At 35.9% G+C, this 21,502-nt stretch overlaps 2 protein-coding genes across 4 annotated transcripts; both read right to left on the bottom strand.

Annotated features, from left to right (window-relative positions):
* Positions 1-1,846: 1,846 nt before the first annotated feature.
* Positions 1,847-12,351, bottom strand: LOC139962790 (uncharacterized). 3 transcript variants are annotated; one of them, XM_071963118.1, is made up of 2 exons: positions 11,850-12,351; positions 1,847-7,030 (listed from the first exon to the last, which is right to left on the bottom strand). In XM_071963118.1, the coding sequence occupies exon 2, from the start codon at positions 5,987-5,989 to the stop codon at positions 4,349-4,351; it is 1,641 nt and encodes a 546-aa protein (XP_071819219.1). In that variant the 5' UTR covers positions 5,990-7,030; positions 11,850-12,351; the 3' UTR covers positions 1,847-4,348. The 3 variants fall into 3 exon arrangements, with proteins under 3 accessions (XP_071819219.1, XP_071819218.1, XP_071819220.1); XM_071963117.1 differs by lacking the exon at positions 11,850-12,351 and adding an exon at positions 10,267-10,969; XM_071963119.1 differs by lacking the exon at positions 11,850-12,351 and adding an exon at positions 8,069-8,419.
* A 3,347-nt stretch (positions 12,352-15,698) lies between these two features.
* On the bottom strand, positions 15,699-18,606 carry LOC139962936 (uncharacterized). The gene is made up of 2 exons (XM_071963352.1): positions 16,619-18,606; positions 15,699-16,038 (listed from the first exon to the last, which is right to left on the bottom strand). The coding sequence occupies exon 1, from the start codon at positions 18,303-18,305 to the stop codon at positions 17,340-17,342; it is 966 nt and encodes a 321-aa protein (XP_071819453.1). The 5' UTR covers positions 18,306-18,606; the 3' UTR covers positions 15,699-16,038; positions 16,619-17,339.
* Positions 18,607-21,502: the final 2,896 nt, after the last annotated feature.

Below are 21,502 nucleotides of genomic sequence, written 5' to 3'. Positions count from 1 at the left end.
GCGATGCACATTGGCTGTATCACATATTAAATTTGTGGGGGGGGGGGGGGTGGGGAAACCTCCGGCCTCCACCGGGATTCGAACCCGTGCCTCCTGCTTTATATGCCAATACATTAACCAAGTAGGCCATGGACACTGATTGTTTTTCCAGAGTTCGAAATCAGTAAGAAAGGTCGTCATTCCAAGGAAGGCTTATATGTATATATATGTATATATATGTATGTATATATATATGTATATATATATATATATATATATATATATATATATATATGTATGTATATATATATATATGTATGTATGTATATATATATGTATGTATATATATATATATATGTATGTATGTATATGTATGTATATATATATATATATATATATATGTATGTATGTAAGTATGTATATGTATGTATATATATATATAGCATATATATATAGCCTATATATATATATATACATATATATATATATATATATATATATATATATATATATATATATATATATATATATATATATATATCCAAGCAGATATATATAGATCCAAGCAGATTGGCTGTATCGGGCGGGGAGGGATAATATCATATAAGCGTGATTCAATATTGAAATAATTACTTTGACTGTGAACTGAATTGTTTTGTTATTATCAAAAATCTGTGTATCACTCGAAAGAGTTGGTAACGTTAAATATGTCCATACCAACCGAAAACATTTGTTTGTGATAAGTAATTAAACAAAATAAAACGCACAAACAATATTGGTTTAGTAGCTTCCGTTTTTCAGTCTTAATTGTTCCAAAATATACAAATTTCAATCTAAATTATACACAAATTGAATAAGATAGAGATCACCTTTAAAATATTTCAAAGAAAAAGAAGATTCTCCTTTTTCAAATGGAATAGCGAATTTTTACTGTAAACAATCCCAATACGAACATTGCTATTTAATATATATATATATATATATATATATATATATATATATATATATATATATATATATCTATATCTATAAATATATATATATATATATATATATATATATATATATATATATATATATATATGTATGTATGCCTATATGAAATGACAATTAGTTGGAAAATCCAGAACACTGAAAAAACTTCCACCCTCCACCGAGATACGAACCCGGGCCTCCTGCTTTATATGCACACATATGGACACACTAATCAAGTATACGCCATATAGACACTGATTGTCTGTCCAGAAGTTCGAAACCAGTAAGGTCGTCTACACAATATAGGCTTTTGTATCGATCAATGTTAGTTCTGTTTGGATATTTTGTCTTACTCTAGAGATTAACCATGATGCTAACCAACTCGAAATCATTTGTGAACCCCAAACCCGGATCTTGAAAGAATTATATACTTTGAACCTGAGACTATATACATAATGTATATATATATATATATATATACGGTATTAGGGTTCACAAATGATTTCGAGTTGGTTTGCACCATGTTGATTGATCTTAAGGTAAACTATGTCGCCAACAACTAAATAAACCAAAAACGCACCCTTTGTATAAACTTCCTCCAATTCCGAAGTTATATATTTGCAATTGCTCGTCTGTATTTAAAATGATATATAACAGACATAAAGGCATTCTTTACTAAGGTATAGCCTATCGGAAAACGGTACGTAAAATCCTGACATAATATCGCCTGGTTCCGATCTGCTATACTTAATCATTGTGTTTGTATGTTATTTACCAATGGTACAGTTATGGGATTGACTAATTATTATATTTTTTTTTGCAGTTTCTATAAAATTTAAATTTCATATGTAGATTTTACAAAATGTGGAAAAATTGACAAACAGATTTGACATGAATTTATAATAAATTTCTTTTGCTCCTTTAAACTTTCTATATAGACGAATTAAAAACTAAAGATGTTACCACATATCGACATTTCAATAAATCTAAAACTCACAATTATTTTGTAATATCCGGGGACAAAACACCAGTCTGGAATAGTTTTCTACTAAACTAAAAATTGGATACAATGAAAAATCCTTTATCTGACAGTTCGGTCCCCTTTAAAAACAAACATGTTTCACATCATTTCATACATTTACTTCTTAGTATCTTCTGTTAATATTTTACCATTGTCTGTGAGTTTCTGCGCTTGCTTAAATCTATATCTCAATTTGTTATCTTAATAAGTAACCTTAAATAAAGAATGGAATACCCGCGCAGCTGTCTCTTAAATTCGTAATGTTGGTGATGACGTCAGTAAGGTTTTGACCAAATTTCGTACGTATAAAGCTTAGAACGATGATTGTAACATATGATAGCATACCACTGGCATTTACACACATAGATGACGTTGTATTAGACATTTGTGATACATTAACTTAAGAAACCTATAGTAAAAAGCAAAACCAAAAAATCGGGCACTTTTTGTGCACTTTTGCGCGAATAAAAATGATGCATATAATTGAATTGACACTAAATCTCATTAAAATGCTATATCAAATTAACTTTTATATTTACAACTATTGAAATGAACTGTATTGCAAATATATTTCGGTAATATTTAAATAGAATTAAATACACAGTTATTTCCATCCGCAAATGAGGCACAACAAAACTCAGGAAGTTAGGAAGTTGTTAAGGAAACATGGAATCAAGTATAACGGGGCTGTTTATCTTGGTTGCCGGTCAAATCTGTAGTCCAGGGATATCATGATCCCCGGAACTAATCCAGGGAGGAGGGGGAGGAGGGGGAGGAGGGCTAGACCGGAATAACAAAATGTCTATGTTGCAGGTCATCGGTATACTCACGAGGGTATAGCTAAAAACAATTGTCTTTTACGGCTCTCCCAAAATTGTTGTATATACGGAGGGAAAACAGTGGGATAAATTTTACTATTAGTTCAGTACGTGTCTCTACCTGTGAAAAATCCACTTTAAGTTGTGTAGGAAAGATAATTACAAAATTTCTTCGATCTATAATATTCGGAAGGGGTGGGGAGGGAGGGTTAGGGTCGATTTTCGGGGGTGGAATGGGGTGTGGGCGAAATTCTATAGTAAAGAACCCATTTTCAACCATAAATTATATACTTGTCCATCTATCAATAAACACAGATTATCGAATTATTGTGACATTTCGCGATATCAAATTCATAACGACAAATGAGATTATCTTAACCAAAAACAAGCCTCATTTGAGCAACAACAAAAAAGGAAAAAAAATTACCCAGCCTGTATCATATCTTTTTTCAAGACCGACGCATTCGGATAAATGCACTATCTTTTAGGAACAGACAGAGTCGATTCAGTTTCACCGGACAGGTGGATGTCCGGAAGTTAAAAACTCTCCATTTTGGGGCTTAATATTCTTGTGGACAGGAATATAGGGAAATGCAATTACATGCGTAGTTAATACCACTGATCCATTACCTCTTGCAGAAAAATATTAGTTTAGCTCGTTACAAAAAGAGAACCGAACACGAGCGGGCACGAGAAGGTCAAATGACGAGCTGTACATATACGTGATGGCCAAATTAATATTCGTCACACAACAACATTCTGAGCTAATTTTGAATACCAGAACTCCACTAATAAATAGCAAAATACTTATAAGAACTCCCATGGTTCGTTATCAGTATAGGAACTGTTAGTTGTTAGACCACTATAGGTATATCTGGTGTCTGTCGGGAAGGTTATAGAAGTTATATGAAAGATACAGTTGGGCGTGGATACCGTCTGACATTTACTGTTATTGAAGTTCTTCTAATATTGATGTGAAGTACTAAGACGGTTATGTATCCAACTAGTGTCAGTGATCAATGGATCTCTAATGGTCTTCTTTATATATATATATATATATATATATATATATATATATATATATATATATATATATATAGAGTAGGTTGGCGTCTATCTTGGCGCAGAGTGCTCTATGTCCATTGGACAGAGCGGAATATATGTTGATACTAGATGAGACTAGTGGAACACTAGTAGTTGTAACTCGGAGTTTCACGCGTTATAGCGATCTTCAGACAAGATCTTCAGTTGTCTGAAGATATATATATATATATATATATATATATATATATATATATATATATATATATATATATATATATAAATATATATTAAACGTGACCAGACACTTGTGTTATGCTATAGTTTCATCGTGAAACTACAACAGCTAACACCTTATACATATATACACAGCAACTTAACGATGCTTTACCACACAAAGCCGGTGGTGAGCGGACAGGCATTGAAAGCCATTAGTGATCCATTGATCCACTGATAATCTTTACAGCACAAAACAATGATTTCTCTCGCATACGCTGTAACTCTAAATTTGCGTTTATTGTACATGTGAAGTATTTGTCAGTTTTTGCCACAGTTCAAGCATACTCGTATCCTCATGTACAATCTTTGGACAAAATGAGGGATGTCTTGGGTTATCACCTCTGTAATGAACCATTCTCAGCTCTGTTTGGGGGTCGAAAGATAAAACATCCCCACCCCATTTTATTGCATGAATTTTAAAATAGTGAACTCTATCAGGGCGAACAATACTTTTATCTCTACCTTTATTGATGGGCGTTGGTCCCCGCGCACTGTACAGGTTTCTATGAAAGACAGTCATCCCATTACCACCATCCCGTCGTCTGGCTTTTTTGGACATTTTTTTATCGAATTGACAGAAAAACCAATTCTGAAGTCTAACCCCTGCAAGTCCTTCTAAGAACGGCTGTTTTAAGTAGTCTACCAAACTGTTAGGCATGTCAGGGTTCATCGGTTGAATAAATTCATCGACGTCCGTTTTAATCATCCACTTAGCGTCGTGGCGATGCCTCCAAAGGCAATCGTTTTCGCTGGCGATTTGGGTCTCGAGATAAGTTTTATCTTCGGAATACGAATGTGACCATGGAATGATGGTCAAAAAGCCACTATGAAGATGTTGTTGGATACCTGGAGCTGTTACTAACGTTGAATACTGTGCATTATCATAGATGTAGGCTCGTTCTACTCCTAACAGTCTGTGATATTCCAACCAATGAGATACGTATTTATCCATGTGTTTGAGCATGGTACAAATGGATAAAAAATGAGTGGAATATTTCTTCGGCAACGAACGACAAACGGTGATGTTCGTGTGTGCAAGTTCTGATTGATCGGGCTGATCGTCTGGCTGATCGGGCTGATCGTCCGTCAGACGCCTGAGGTTGAATTTGAATACATCTACATCGTATAGTTGCCTAGGTAACCTACATGTAATAATGAATACACCCTGTGGTTGCACGCCGATCTTTTGTTCATCCTTGATCATAGGGTCGGTCGGAACGGTGATTAATCGAGAAAAGTTACCGGTGAGTTCGGTTGCATCCTGTGGGACCATTCCCGGCGGATAGAATTCGCATCGAAATTTTTCTAAATGCCAAGAATAATCTTTCGTCGGTCGTCTGACACCGGTGATTATAACTTTCCTGTCGACTTGATCCGCGAAAATGGAATGCACGAGGGGCAACCCCCATCGTTCCAGTCGCTCAACGAAGTAACAGCCCGGATCATCCCCGTGCGGTAACAGCATACCGCGGTCCTTTACCACCAGGTCGTTTCGCGAAGGCAAATTTGAGGTGGTATCCTCAGGGATGAAAACATCACCTGACGCTTCGGGTTCTTCTTTCGTGATGTTCATTTGTCGTTCAAATAAAGCGAATCGACGAACTGTCCCTCGCCATTGGAAAACATTTCCTCCAAACCTCGATAATATGTTAAATTTGTTTCCATTCAAACTGCTGTCGACTAGTTTGTCACTTTTCGTATGAGACACGATAGTTCTACTGAGTTGATTTCTGTGGTAATTTTCTCCACGATTGTAACTATCCCATTGTAAAGGGTTCGTTACCACTAAAACCATAGATACAATCACTAGAGCTGCCACGCTCCTTTCGGTCAGTAACCGTCGTACACAAAATCGCAACAACTGTCGAATATCCATTTTGATATCTGCCCTGTTTTCTGTTCTCTTTCTTATCCGTTCTATTTATTCACTTGTCCTGCTTTCGTTTTTGTATTTCCAAATGATTGTAATTAAAAACAAGTTTACCTGAAAATGATTTATAACTTGTTAAGAATCAAATCTGTTCACAATCTCCATTGTTTTATTTCTCGATTGTTCAAATTTAACTGCACGACAAAAAAAAAAAAAAATACCCTCGATATGTTCTAATTAATTGTTTATAGTTGTTATCCATTTTCTAGGCTAAATCCAAAATTCAAATTACCTCGTGAAACCACAAGTAAATCCATTTCCGAAAAAGCAAAATGCGATACCGAGAAGTTCTGCAAGTAATTGATCCAGGGCCGCACAACCATGCATCTGAGTATCAAGTAGCTGTTATCATGCATTTTTCAGATCACGTCAACTTGGCGAAAGAGCTATCAGTGTAAAACAACGGATTCGGCTCTTCCAAGTTTTTTTGGGGGGTAAATGGTGAACTTTACTACTCACGATGTTTCTTCAGCAAATATAATCAGAGGATTAATTGTCTGCACAGTATACTTCTAAGCTTCTCATATAAGCCTATACTTTTTTGCGTTGTCTAATCATATTTGGTAATTGGTGAACTTTACTCACAATGTTTCGTCATGCAGCAAATATAATCAGAGGATTAAATGTCTGTACCGTACACTAAGATGTGCGCCTACATTTTTTGCGCTGTCTTATCATATTGTTCATGGGCGTTAGAATGGATCTTGTTGACTGTACCTATCTTGAATGTGATTTCCACGTTAGAGGTTTGTTGTACTGGTTAATTCCGAATAGGTTACTTGTTCCCTAAGTCTCTTCGTTTGTATATCACTATAACAGTATAGGTTGGGCACAGAGTATATGTATCTGTATAGAGTATAGGCTTTATATAGATGTGTATTTATACAGGCTCCTTGGTAAATATTGGTTTCAAAAACGGTCTTGGTTGTATAATCTTCACGATGAAATGAGGAAACGGTGGTAATAACACTTCCTGTTCACGCTGATCTGGAAAAGGAGAAAAACTGTATAATTAGTATACAAATATTGTAAATTTAATTGTAGTTGATGATAAAACATTAGCGAGATAAATATGTGCACAATTATCATTTTGTTACATGGAAATCTCCTGATATCAATTGTGTAAAACCATGAATATGCTACAATAAAAAACTCATGAGCACAGTAATGGGAAATTTTGTTCTAACCCAAAAAATATGTACTGCCTTAATATACATATATATATATATATATATATATATATTTATAATTCTATTTCTATATATATACATATACCTATATTTATATTAATATTTCTATATATATATTTATAAATAAATATATATATATATAGAATTCATTTACTATATATACTATATATATATATATATATATATATATATATATAGAAATATATATAGGCTGGATCGTATAAGGACAACCGAATAAAGGGTACTTTTGATATAACAAATTAGAAACTTCCATATTGGCTCTAAATTTGGATCATATTTCTTTGGGGGAGGGGAGGAGGAGGGCGAGGAGTTTGGACAATGTTTGAGTAAATGACACTATGTCATTCTGTCTTTGCATCCCACGTTTTATGTTTGTGAGTTATCGATGTTCCAAAGTTCTTGGGTTCAACGCGCAGCAGGATTTGCCAAACGTTATAGTGTCATAGTTCCATTCACCTAACAGTTTTCATGTATATATAACATATAGAAACAATGTAAACGTCAGAGACAATTTCTGCTATAGTAGAGGGTAGCAGAGGAGATTGTGTGCAAAAAAGCTAACTTGGTGTTTAACTCCAAATGGGTGATATACTCTGTTAAGGCCTATATGTAGTGACAAGAACATGATTTTGGTTGAGTTAAAAGAATTCATATCTTCAGAATATAGTCAAGTTCTTCGCGAGCCATATTGGAATTAAGCATCTTCAATTATGCGTACCTTTCCTTTCAGCCCACTCCCCCCCCCCCTTTCCCAGTCTTCCTCCTCCCCACCATCCTGTATTGTTAACAGTAACGTTTACTTAGTCAAACTTACCACCAATCTTGTGAGAGTCTATCTACGCGTCCTCCAAAACGAATTATAAAATGATATATATAAATATAGTGATGTCCGTGGTGTAAAATCCAGTGTAAATTGCAGTTTATGTTGAGTCTAAATTCAAACCACCGTATACTCGATTAATACCTTTTAAAATTGGGTGGGCTTATAATCCACGTCTTGCGCATTTATACACACAACAGTAAACTTCCCATCACATGGCTTTAACAAACAACCTTTATCTCTGGTATAGGTCGAAGCGCTTTCACATCTAATATCGTGTAGTAAATTCAACTATTTCAAACTCCTTCAAATTGCAAATATTATACATATGTCGGTTTTGAAAATATATATATTGAATATATATATATATATATATATATATATATATATATATATATATATATATATGTATATATATATATATATATATATATTCAATATATATATTTTCAAAACCGACACATTTCAAGAATGACTTCACAATAACAAATACTACACGTTATTGTAATAAAATGATACATCCACGGGCAAGTTGCTTGGTATTTACCGGTTCGCAATGAAATTGACAAGGAATGTATCCACTCTCGCAAGGACACGACATACGGCCGTGTTTTGGGAACGATCGTATAGGTCAAATTCACAAATAACAATTTGGAACCAAGAATACTTTTATAACCGGAAAACTGAAGTGAGTGATCATGGACGTTTGAAATGAAGGCATAGTAACGTAGCAACCAGATGTTTAATTACTTACTTGGCACCGATATGTTTGCTAATTTTATTCGCTGTGTGTATGTTTGTTTAACCTGTTGCGAGTGGCCATATTGGGGGCGTGATAACGTTTCCTATTAGTCTCAAATATTTGAAGTGGCTCTATAAAACGCAGAATAAAGTCTTCTTGAGTTCTAGGCAAACAACACTTGCGTAGTATTCTACGTATTAAGTTCGTCGAAAAGGAGTGACCGTAAGTGGAACAAATTTCATTCTGAATGTTTGAAAGACTCGATGAGCTACTATGAGAGATATTATATGAGATACTAAGTACAGTAATAGTTGTGATATATGTAGCTTAGAGCGCATTAAAATCACCTATACTTAGCGGTGCACACTGCATTTGCATTGCATATTCAATATTTCATGTATAGTATATCTATTCCCTTTCGAAGGAATTCGTGATACACAATTGACGTATCATCGTCACGGATTGACGTCATATCATATCATGTGACGTCACACTCACAATGCAAGGGAGACAACTACGACTGAGATTAGATCAGGTTGTTTGGTTCTGAGCCCAGGCTCTATCTTGGGTGTCTTTTCTTTAAGTAAAAAAATAGTTAATTAACACCAGAATTGACTCTCTCCGAACGATTATTACTATTCTTAAAGAATGTTGCGCTATAACTGGATCGAAGATTAATATAAACACTCTTCAATCGAAACTGGGTTTTTTTTTATCTAACCATTTTTAGAATCATGAGTACTAACAATCTAAAACGCCTTTACATGGCAACCCTCCTCCCTCCCCACCACTAAACCCGTCTGAAGTGGCAATCTTATCTGCTACTTACTCTCCTATTTTGTTTTGGCATCACTGCATCCATCTGTTGAAAGATTCTGTGTATGTTGAGTTTTGTCTCTACTCTTAATCACATAACTGTTACTCTATACTTCTAATTCCCTGTGAAAAATTCTCTCAGCCTGTATAGGATAAACGGAAATATATACGCCTACACAACTCACGTTTGTCCTAATATTACATTTTATTTAAATAGGCCCTTATTATCCAATTGTTTTTGCCTAGTTAGCAATCTCAATTTATCATATATAGTTGCAAACCAGACTGATATAAACTGTCCGTTTGTGGATATGTTACTATCCATGGCATAATTTTTCTTTGAAATGTTTGTTTATAAAAGAGCCTAAAGCACGGTACGTACACACATACATACATATACACACACACGCACACACACACATATATATAAATATATAGATATAAATATATGTACAGGTATATACAGGTATATATATATATATATATATATATATATATATATATATATATATATAAACATATATACATATATATATACATATATATATATATATATATATATATATATATATATATATATATATATATACATACATATGTAAGTTACTATGAAGTTAATAATAAACGAACTTACTTTGTTTCCTCTTATTGAAGTGGTTATAGTTATTTCAATCAAATTCAATAGCAAATAAGTCACTAATAGTTCGCTAACGATATATTTTATATCTGCTCACATTATTGCACACAAACTGTAAACATTGCTGCTTCTAAAGGTTATCTTCCGATTTTGAAATCAACGTTTCCCAAAGCAACAAAAAAACAGCGTTATAAGTTATGCATATACACAGAGTGGTTCATATATATATATATCTGCGTTATAACTGTGCAAATCGGCCTCTATATGAGACCCGCCTGCGTGACGAGGAAACAAAGGACCAGCCTTTTGGTTTATATTTTATGTGTCACAATCTCATTGTTCTTTCCTACGTTTCAGAGCCTCCCATGAATTTAGAGTTTAGATCTTTTCGTCACCGCAAAGAGGGTACTTTACGGTTCAGTGCACTTCTTGCACGGTTCTATAGTTACCTATATTGGACCTGTATAATATTCTAGCCTTTATGAAGCACAATATATTGGTGTTGTACTTTATCGTATATGTATATGTATGCATATGGTACACACTACACATAAGTTCACATAACACCGTCGGCATCGCGTACATAATTATGATTAGCCTAACATAAAAGCCAGCCGGGGAAATAGAATTAGCTAAACAAAATAATTTGCTTTCTGTTAATCTAATCGAGTGTACATTTTTACCATTTTTACATTGATAAACAGGAAACTCCCCCCCCCCCCCACAACCTGACCTCGACCTCACCTCCACACACACGCACATACACCACACAAACACACAAATATAACATTTTTTTCTCGATTTGAAAGAAAGTACATTAAGTGTAGTTAGTTCGTTCTCTCACCCCCCCCCCCACACACACACACATACATACGCCTTCCCCTCCTCCCCCTCCAACCCGAGACAAACCCCGGAATGTCATATTTTTAAGGCTAGAAAAGTCAATGAGAGATGATACTGTAAGCATGTGAATTTTTGGAAATTATACCAATTCATATGTAGCTGGATTCTAACGAATTGCTTCAAACATGCTTCCTTTTCATATAATTGTGATGGACAATGGTCAAATTCGTGACATTGCGAATTGCCCCCACTATTTCAAATCTGACCTTTTAATACTGTCCCGATAAAGCGGAAGTAGCAATCATTTAAATGTAAATAATAGAAAGTGCTCTTATAACGGTCAACGTTTCTACATGAAGGACAGTATATGTCCGGTTCATAACCTTCTCAAGGCATCCATTTTTCTATGAGTTGTTTATACACTCTAAAATGCTTAGGTTTCAATTTCGAGTCTTTTCCCCCGACGAAAAAGTGCAAAAAATAACCGTGTTAACCCAAATTAACCTATTTACGCCTACAGCGGGATGTTATATGTCCATGTATGTAACCTTTATGAATGTGATCCTGTTTGCATCACATGCAATCCCCTCCCCCTCCCCTCTTCAACACCAACTCCCTTCATTCATTTAGCGACCCCACAAACGGTTAGCAATCATTTGTTACCTTTCCCTCTCCACTCACTACCCCGAACCCTCGCCATTATACATGCATACTCCAAAGAAATGTAAATTTCTCACCACTTAAAGCACAGACCTCCAGAAATATCCAACACGTATAGCCTATACACGCCAGGGATTTTCACTAGCCTGCCCTCTTGATAAATCTCTCCCGCGGATGATTCCAGTTGGGTCCGCAAAGGAAAAGCTGCCCACAATCCTATTTCCGGGCCGTTATGGCTGGACCTACTCGGCCTGTCGTGCATATTGTTGTTCAATCCAGCTATATAGTGTGCTATTTATTATCTTTGACTCTTTGCCTCGACCAGTTTCTTTGACTCTCGTATAGAGATCCTCGTAGAAATCCCGGCCTATCCTCTTTGACTCTCGTATAGAGATCCTCGTAGAAATCCCGGCCTATCCTTTTTGAAAACTAGAAATACCACATAGGTCTATCTATACTTGGTAATATGAATTCGAGCCGGAAAGACTGCACGAAAAGGAATATATTAACTACACAATTGGAAGTATGAGTTCAGGGTAACATAATGTTGAAGGTCATTCAGGGACAATGCCATTAGTAATATTAGTAGTCGTATTGCTATATAACTCTATTGATGTCGCAGAAAAACACTTGAAACAGCTTTTATCATTTAAAAGTGTCTCGGCAATATAGTATATATTTATAGGCCTACCACACACACACACAACAAGGTAAAGTCCTTTAGATACAACTCAAAAGTCAATGCGTAAATATGATCTGTTGTTTATATAAAGTTAAAAGAACATGTGTGTTTCATTTGACATAAATATGACTTGTTCTGCACTGCAACCCAGGAGTCATCGTCAATTAAGCCTTAAAGAGGTATTTGAACGATTCACATATTTTAAAGGTGAAAATATGAATAGCTGTAGAATCTTTCAGTTTTTGCATAAATGAATCCTTTACATACAAACAGTGAGAGATTGACATTTAGAGTGTGTCCAAAAATTAATCACTCTTTTGAAGAAAGGTTTTAGTCTTCTCTCCAGAGTGAATTCTTGCAAATTTAATTCTTCTAGAGAGAGAAGTACTAACAGCTCCCTTTAATAGCCAAACTGACATGACGACACTGGTGTATAAAAGTAATTTTCACTCCTCAAAAGAGTGACTATCCTTCACACTTTCAAAGTATACATTCTCCCTCACTGTTGTATATTTCAGAGTGGCTTACACTCCTCATAAGAGTGACTAATTCTTCACACTTCCACAGCATGAATTCTCCGTTCACTGTTGTAGATTGCAGAGTGGATTTCACTCCTCCTTATAAGAGTGACTATACTTTCACACTTTCAAAGTATGACTTCTCCCTCACTGTTGTATATTGCAGAGTGGATTTCACTCCTCCTTATAAGAGTGACTATACTTTCACACTTTCACAGAATGAATTCTCCCTCACTGTTGTATATTGCAGAGTGGCTTTCACTCCTTCTCAAAAGAGTGATTATCCTTTCACACTTTCAAAGTATGAATTTCTCCCTCACTGTTGTATATTGCAGAGTGGATTTCACTCATCCACAAAAGAGTGACTATCCTTTCACACTTTCACAGAATGAATTCCCGTTATCTTAAAAATGAAGGCTACATATAGATAAACTAAATCCACCTTTTGGGGAGACAATAATTTTGAAATTAATTATGAAATCTTAAAAAGAAGGCCATATAGCTCTCACTTTTACACATCTTAAAAAGAAAATAGTAAGAAAAATAATTATCATGCTTACCTTTTCTTTTGTCTAACTTGTAACAGATGAAATTTTCTTATTTATATCCAAGTAAGACGAATAACTTTATCTTCTGATCAAATTAATAAACAGTATTATTTTCCTACAATACAACTGAACGCCATAATGGCGCATACAGCATTTGACCTCCATCTGAACGTTGTTATAAACTAGTGCGATGTGCCTGCGTATATGTTTGCGTGTGTTCAACGTTCGACGGGCATTCATTTTTTATACATATATAATATATCTATATGTATATATTCTTAAATTACACTTCCTGTCCAATATTTTGAACTGAAATGTCTCAATTTCAATGACATATACAAAAGTATCCAAATCATATTTATCATATAGATTACAGAACGTTCTTTATCTATATTTATCTGTTACATATATTGTCAATTTCTTGATGGTTTGAAATGTATTTTGAGATACCCGCAATTTTTGCTGAACCTGTTTTGATGGAATACATAAGTTTTATGCAATGTTATATATCCACTGACGTACATTGCTGTGTGTCTGCGTGTCTGTGTGTGTATGTGTCTGTTGTTTCTGTGTGTCTGTGTATACCTGTGTGTGTCATACCGATTTTATTTTCCTTCTTCTTCTTCTTCTGTCATGTTTATTCGCTGTTGATGTTTTTTTTTTTTTTTTTAGTCATTTTCGAAGGTTAACAGAAAAAAAATTACATTAAGACTTTTAAGAGTCCAGACTTGCTCATCTTAATGTAGAACGAATGAAACATTAATCTAAACAAAGTTGCGCTTTTTGTTTCTTAAACTGTTTTATAGTCCACTAATTGTTGTATAAACTTTGTTCAAAATAAGAAAAGGAATTATGGGTGGGGGGGGGGATGTAACCTTGGATAAATCCACAACAGAAAATTGAAGAAAAAAAAGAGTTATTGACCAATTTATTGGAAAAGTATACAGAAATATCATTTTATACCTTTCAAATTTTACCTTATTTGAGAATTAAGTCAGGTGTCCGGTGCTATGTCGGACCTGACAAGAGGGGGTCAGGTGGACAACGATCTCAAACCTCGGGGGTCAATAAGGGGCCCAGGGAAATTAGGGGCTATGAGTATGAGGGTCGGTGATATAATTGTGCCTAGGGACCGCGGGCATGACTATCGACACACATGCGGGATGCACGTTACGAAGTAATTATGCACGCACAAGAAAACTACAATTTCGGCTATAATGATAAGTAATCTAGTATACGAAGCAACAATAAAGTATAACTTGAATTTAACCATACTACTTTTACCGACATACTAACAATATTGAGGTCTGTTAAAGGAATCATGATATGTGAAAGATTTTAGATGACAAAGGCCACAGATGATATAACAGTATCATTGAAAATACGATATGAACTGTCAGCCTGGGATTTCAATTTGTAGAAGGCACAGGCGCCGGAAAGTGCATCTGTACATAAGCAAAAGTACATTATTACCACTTGCAAGGCCTATACTAATGGAACATATTTGTATGGTGAAATGTTCCAGGAACGCATTAGCAGATATAAGCCTATTTTTTAGAAGGCTGAAGTAAGCTATTGTTTCCTGTCTAATTAGAATGTTAATTTGTAATTAAGGTTAAAACTGTCAGTCAACTCACACACGCGGTGTACGCATGTATATGTTGTCGCTGATTAAACAATACTATATACGTATGGAATCACTGCATGCAGCTTGAATTGTTGGTGCGGGGTTATAGAGGATGAGTATAGTCAAGGCGGGGGGGGGGGTTGTGGATTGGGCCTCCCGTTCAGGCAGGGGCGCAACTTTCCATCAAGGCTATGATGAGGTCATTCTTTACTGTAAGTTTAAAATTGGTCAGTACAACCCCTGATATAAAGCTGATGAAAGAATAAGCTCGGCGCACAACCAATGGCTGTTTTAATTTAAAATAACTTTAATAAATGTTTAAAACATGATTCGCCACTCATGGTGGTATTCCTCTGCCATATAAGTATAAATTACGAAAAGTACAACCAGTTTCAGGCGAACTATTCCGCACGCGTTGAATACATGATGAATCACTGCACATTGTTGACCCATACGGCTATGGTCATAGACTATATCATGTAAATATTTGCACAGATGCTTTCATTGTTACATGCAGGTATAAACCAATAATGATATAATAGACCTAGGCTGTAGACCTGTAATGATCTTTATTATATCTTTCCGGTCGTTCTGAAAGTACACGGTCAAAGATATATTTCACTAGCGGTGTCTGTTGGTATTGAGGTTATATTATGACAGCATTATATTATAGGTAATTATTGTGAATTCAATGGGATTTGTTAAGAATGCGGCTATGTTTTGTTTTTTTGGTAACCAATGCATCAGATCAAAAAGGGCCTATATCAATATTGTGTAACAGGTCAGTGTGCATTCCGAACGAGCCTATTCTCTCCCTGTAGTTAGGGTCATATAGTACCCCCGCGACGACCCGCTTCCGCCGCTCCGCTGTCCCTGATTCCAGTTCCTTTCCTGTCCAAGTCCCCGATCTCGCACCCATGCAGTTCCGCTTTCTGCTTCCGATCTTGCGCCAGCTTATTGTTCCTGTTTCAACTTCTGCTCCACCTATTGTTCCTGCTCTAGCGCCTGCCCCTATGGCAAGCCGTTTTAGTATTTATCTCTATGTTCTTCACAAAGGCATTGAAGACTCGCCCCAAACCGCGTGCCGCCCTCTGAAGAAAGTTAACTTTCCGTTGCTTGCAAGTGAAGTCTTTATCTTGTAGCTACAAAATGCAGGCAGTAATAAAACGTGATACCTTGTTATCTTTTATCTGGACCTGAGATGTCCATCGCTGCTATATGTACACTGTGTTGTGGGTATTGTATCGACTGTACACTAGTGTTTAATTACCAACGGTAGCAAGCTGTGTGTGTATTTTCTGGGATCGATGGTGGTGTCTAACACTTCTGTTACACCTCATTCGAAACTAGTTCAGATTATTGGCATGAGATGTTTCTTTCTGCGCGAGTATTTACTCCCTATAAGTGTTTAGAATTAATACAACTAAAGTAAAATGCAATTAAGCGTAAGTGTAATGAAATTAGATTCCACCTAAGTGCAATTGTAGTTTACTTAAGTACGATTGCAATTGATTGAAGTGGAATCATTTCTACTTCAGTTTAATTGCATTTTACTTAAGTAAAATTGTATTATACTTTCAGCTAACTAACAATAATGTCTTTAAAGCTTAAGTGAATTAAGTTCAATTTCACTTAAGTAGTATTCATTTTGGCTTAAATAAAACACAATATTTTCGGCTCAGTGTTGTTATATACATTACATTTTACAAGTAAATTACATCTTACTTAAGCTAAATTGTATATTACGTAAGCTAAATTTTCGTTTAACTTAAGTGCAAACTTATTTTACTTAAGTAAAATATGACGTTTATGCTGTGAAATACAATTTGACTTAAGTAGTATTACATTTTACTTAATCTAATTTGTACCTTACTTAACTAAGATACAGTTTAACGTAAGTATAAATACGATTTTACTTAAGTGGAATTAATTTCACTTAAGCCTATTTGTATTTGACGTGAGTGGAATTAATTCTACTAAGTAGAAATGGTGTCGAGTAGAGGATCGATGCATTGGTTTAGTCCCGACAAAGCTGCAAAGTTTCTTGCGGAAGCGTGGAACTCCAAAGATTATAGATGGAGAATATCTATAATGTTCTGTGACTTTTATTCCTTCACTTCTCCAGTCCCAACTCCTTCACTCAATCTCTCGGGTCTCCATCAGTTTGCAGTCACTTCACTGAGCCACACCCTTCATTTTCCCAACAGCCAGCACAACAACCATTGGTGGAGCCATTTTAGGGACACTGTAGGCCTCGATATCAAGCCTAAAACCTCTGAACCATTTAATTCTAATTCCACCATTCCTGCCACTACTGTTTCAGCCTGATCTGTGTTAAATCTTGAGGTTTCCGATGTTATCTTCTTCTGTGATCTCAAATTCAATCTTTCAGCTGCCTCTGCACTAATACAGGTTATACTTTTGCCCCTGTATCTAGAAAACACATGCATATGTTTTCTCTCTTTGGTCACTGGATTGGTGATTGGATATTTGAAAGCTGCCATGATAATGCCATGTTCTTGTCGACTAGCGGTTAGGTAGCCATCAATCTGCACCTTTTCGATTTCATTTTGTTTTTTTTCTTCTTCAATTTGGACATTAGGATGTGCTGGCTGCTCAACTTCTTTCTTTAAGCATAATGCTGAATTATGATTCACATCTTTACAGTGAAAACATGGCTTCTTTCTTTTGAAATCTTTGAATAGATGGCCTTTATTGAAGCATTTGAAACAACGACCTTCCTTTTGGACTATCTCACGCCGTTGTCTTATGTCGGTCACTTTCCGACATTCATCACTCCAGTGGTTGCCTTTAATACCACAACACAAACACGGTCGTCTGTAAACTTGGGAAGCATCTTGAGCAAAATTTGCAGTAGGTAGTTTGTTTGTTGGTTGTTGGATCGGATCACTAGATTCCTCTTTTGATTCTCTTTTTTTACTGGTATTCCCAGTTGTTATGGTTAGCAAATGGAAGTCCAAAAATTCTTGCATGGACTGTTCTTTTTTGTGTTTGTTTTGGAGGAATCTCATCTTGTTCATTTCAATGGTCAAGGACCTTGGCAGTTTGTCTGTCAATTCTGGTACATAAGCATTGAGAGCATCATCTGGTACACCCTGCCTCTTTAAGGCCACTGTGCATGAGAGCATTGGTCTCATCAACAAACTTTTCTAGATTTCCCATATTCTCTCTCACTTGTTTCATCGAATGGAGGCTGTTCCAGAGGGCACTTTCTGGTGCATGTTATCACCTTACGGCTCCTTCAATATGGCAACTGCATCTGCATATTTGTTTCCTTCTAGGCCAAGTCCTTTGATTTTATCGTAGGCAGGACCAGTCAAGAGTTGAAGGAGATAATCTAGCTTTTTTTTGTTACTCATCTGTGGTTGGCTGTCTACATTAATCTCAAAAGACTCCCAAAAATTAGGCCATTTGAGAATTTCACCCGCAAATGTTGGCAACTGGATTTTAGGGAGCTTGGCCATTATTGGTGACCGAACTGACTGTCCACCTATGACCCCTTGTGGTGAGCTGGACGTTGGATTTTGGAGCGTGTCTAACAACCTTTGTTGGTCTAAAGTTCTTTGATCTTTGATTTCTTGAAGGAGCTGCATTGTTTGTGACATGATTCGCTACTCATGGTTGGTATTCCTCTGCCATATAAGGATAAATTACGAAAAGTACAACCAGTTTCAGGCGAACTATTCCGCACGCGTTGAATACATGATGAATCACTGCACATTGTTGACCCATACGGCTATGGTCATAGACTATATCATGTAAATATTTGCACAGATGCTTTCATTGTTACATCCAGGTATAAACCAATAATGATGTAATAGACGTAGGCTGTATATCTGTAATGATCTTTATTATATCTTTCCGGTCGTTCAGAAAGTACACGGTCAAAGATATATATTTGACTAGCGGTGTCTGTTGGTTTTGAGGTTACATTATGAAAGCATCCTATTATAGGCAATTCTTGGGAATTAAATGGGATTTGTTAAGAATAACCAATGCGGCTTTTAGGGAGGGGGGGGGGGCGGGTAACCAATGCATCAGATCAAAAAGGGCCTATATCAATATTGTGTTACAGGTCAGATTGCGTTCAACGAGCCTATCCTCTCCATGTAGTTAGGGTCATATAGTACCCCCGTGACGACCCGCTTCCGCCACCCCGCTGTCCCTGATTCCAGCTCCTTTCCCGTCCAAGTCCCCGATCTCGCACCCCATGTAGTTCCGCTTTCTGCTTCCGAGCTTATAGTTCATGTTTCAACTTCTGCTCCACCTATTGTTCCTGCTCTAGTGCCTGCCCCTATGGCAGCCGTTTTAGCATTTACCTCTCTGTTCTATACTTAAAGGTATTGAAGACTCGCCCCAACCCGCGTGTCGCCCTCTGAAGAAAGTTAACTTTCCGTTGCTTGCAAGTGAAGTCTTTATCTTGTCGCTACAAAATGCAGGCAGTAATAAAACGCGATACCTTGTTATCTTTTATCTGGACCTGAGATGTCCATCGCTCCTATGTACACTGTGTTGTGGGTAATGACCGTAGCTGCATGTATTGACTGTACACTAGTGTTTAATTACCGACGGTAGCAAGCTGTATGTGTATTTTCTGGGATCGATGGTGGTGTCTAACACTTCTGTTACACCAAATTCGAAACTAGGTCAGATTACCTGCATCAGACGTTTCTTTCTGCGCGAGTATTCACTCCCTTTAAGTGTTTAGAATTAATACAACTAAAGTAAAGTAAAATGCGATTAAGCGTAAGTGTAATGAAATTAGATTCCACCTAAGTGCAATTGTATTTTACTTAAGTACGATTGCAATTGATTGAAGTGGAATCATTTCTACTTAACTTTAATTCCATTTTACTCAAGTAAAATTGTATTCTACTTTCAGCTAACTAGTAACGATAATGTCTTTAAAGCTTAAGTGAAGTTCAATTTCACTTAAGTAGTATTCATTTTGGCTTAAATAAAACACAATATTTTCGGCTCAGTGTTGGTTATATGCATTACATTTTACAAGTAAATTACATCTTACTTAAGCTAAACTGTATATTACGTAAGCTAAATTTTCGTTTAACTTAAGTGCAAACTTATTTTACTTAAGTAAAATATGACGTTTATGATGTGAAATACGATTTGACTTAGGTAGTATTACATTTTACTTAATCTAATTTGTACTTGACTTAACTAAGATACAGTTTTACGTCAGTATAAATACGATTTTACTTAAAGTGGAATTAATTTCACTTAAGCCTATTTGTATTTGACGTGAGTGGAATTAATTCTACTAAGTAGAAATTGTGTCGAGTAGAGGATCGATGTATTGGTTTAGTCCCGACAAAGCTGCAAAGTTTCTTGCGGAAGCGTGGAACTCCAAAGATAAGATGGAGAATATCTATAATGTTCTGTGACTTTTATTCCTTCACTTCTCCAGTCCCAACTCCTTCACTCAATCTCTCAGGTCTCCATCAGTTTACAGTCACTTCACTCAGCCACACCCTTCAAAGTCCAAGTCAAAGTGAACAGTGAACTCCCTTCTTCTCACAAAATATCATAAGTAGTCTACATAGCATACACTGTAGAAACACACACACACATTTCTAACCCATCTTGACCCCCATGCATCTCTCCTTCAACCTGCCTGACCTCCATAAGCACCAACTTTCAGACTTTCACTGGCTCACACCCAAGAATTCCATCTCCATAACAACAATATTTACAAGGTATAGTTAAAGAGGTAGAAAGTTGCGATATATAGATTGTTCATGGTTATAGAAATAGTGTTTAAGTTTGTTCTCGACAAATGGAGAGGTAAATGTTATAAACGGCTTGGCCACATAAGACCCATTTTTCCGATCCTCTTCCGGTTGTTATTCCATCTCAACTATTGTTCCTCCTCCAGCTTCTGCCATTGTTCCCAACTCTGCTCCAGCCATTGTTCCATATCCCCTTCCCCCACCCTTACCCTTCTGCTTCAATTCGCCTTCCTCCTGCACCTATAGATACAAAAATAAAAACGGTTAATTCAAATAGTTATATACAGAATAAGAAAGTGACTAAAAAAAGGTATTGAAACATAAAAATATTTGTGTAATAATATCATAACAAAAATAAATATAGTATAGAGGAGACTAAAAATATAATATTAGGGCAAGTACGGAAGAGAAGAAACTTGTTAAAGAGAAATTAATTAAGAAAAACTATTAGAAAACCAGAACTATAGATTCATATAACCATGTGGATGGAATAACAGGAGTCAACAATAGAACCATGCAACTTAAAGAAAGAATAAACTTTATAATAATTATACAGTAAACGTTTAGAGTAATTTCAATTTTTAGGG

The sequence above is a fragment of the Apostichopus japonicus genome, chromosome 21, assembly GCF_037975245.1.
Source record: "Apostichopus japonicus isolate 1M-3 chromosome 21, ASM3797524v1, whole genome shotgun sequence".
Lineage (NCBI taxonomy): Eukaryota > Metazoa > Echinodermata > Holothuroidea > Aspidochirotida > Stichopodidae > Apostichopus > Apostichopus japonicus.
Note: the sequence above shows the minus strand (reverse complement) of the source record. Positions and strands in the feature narration are given on the sequence as shown.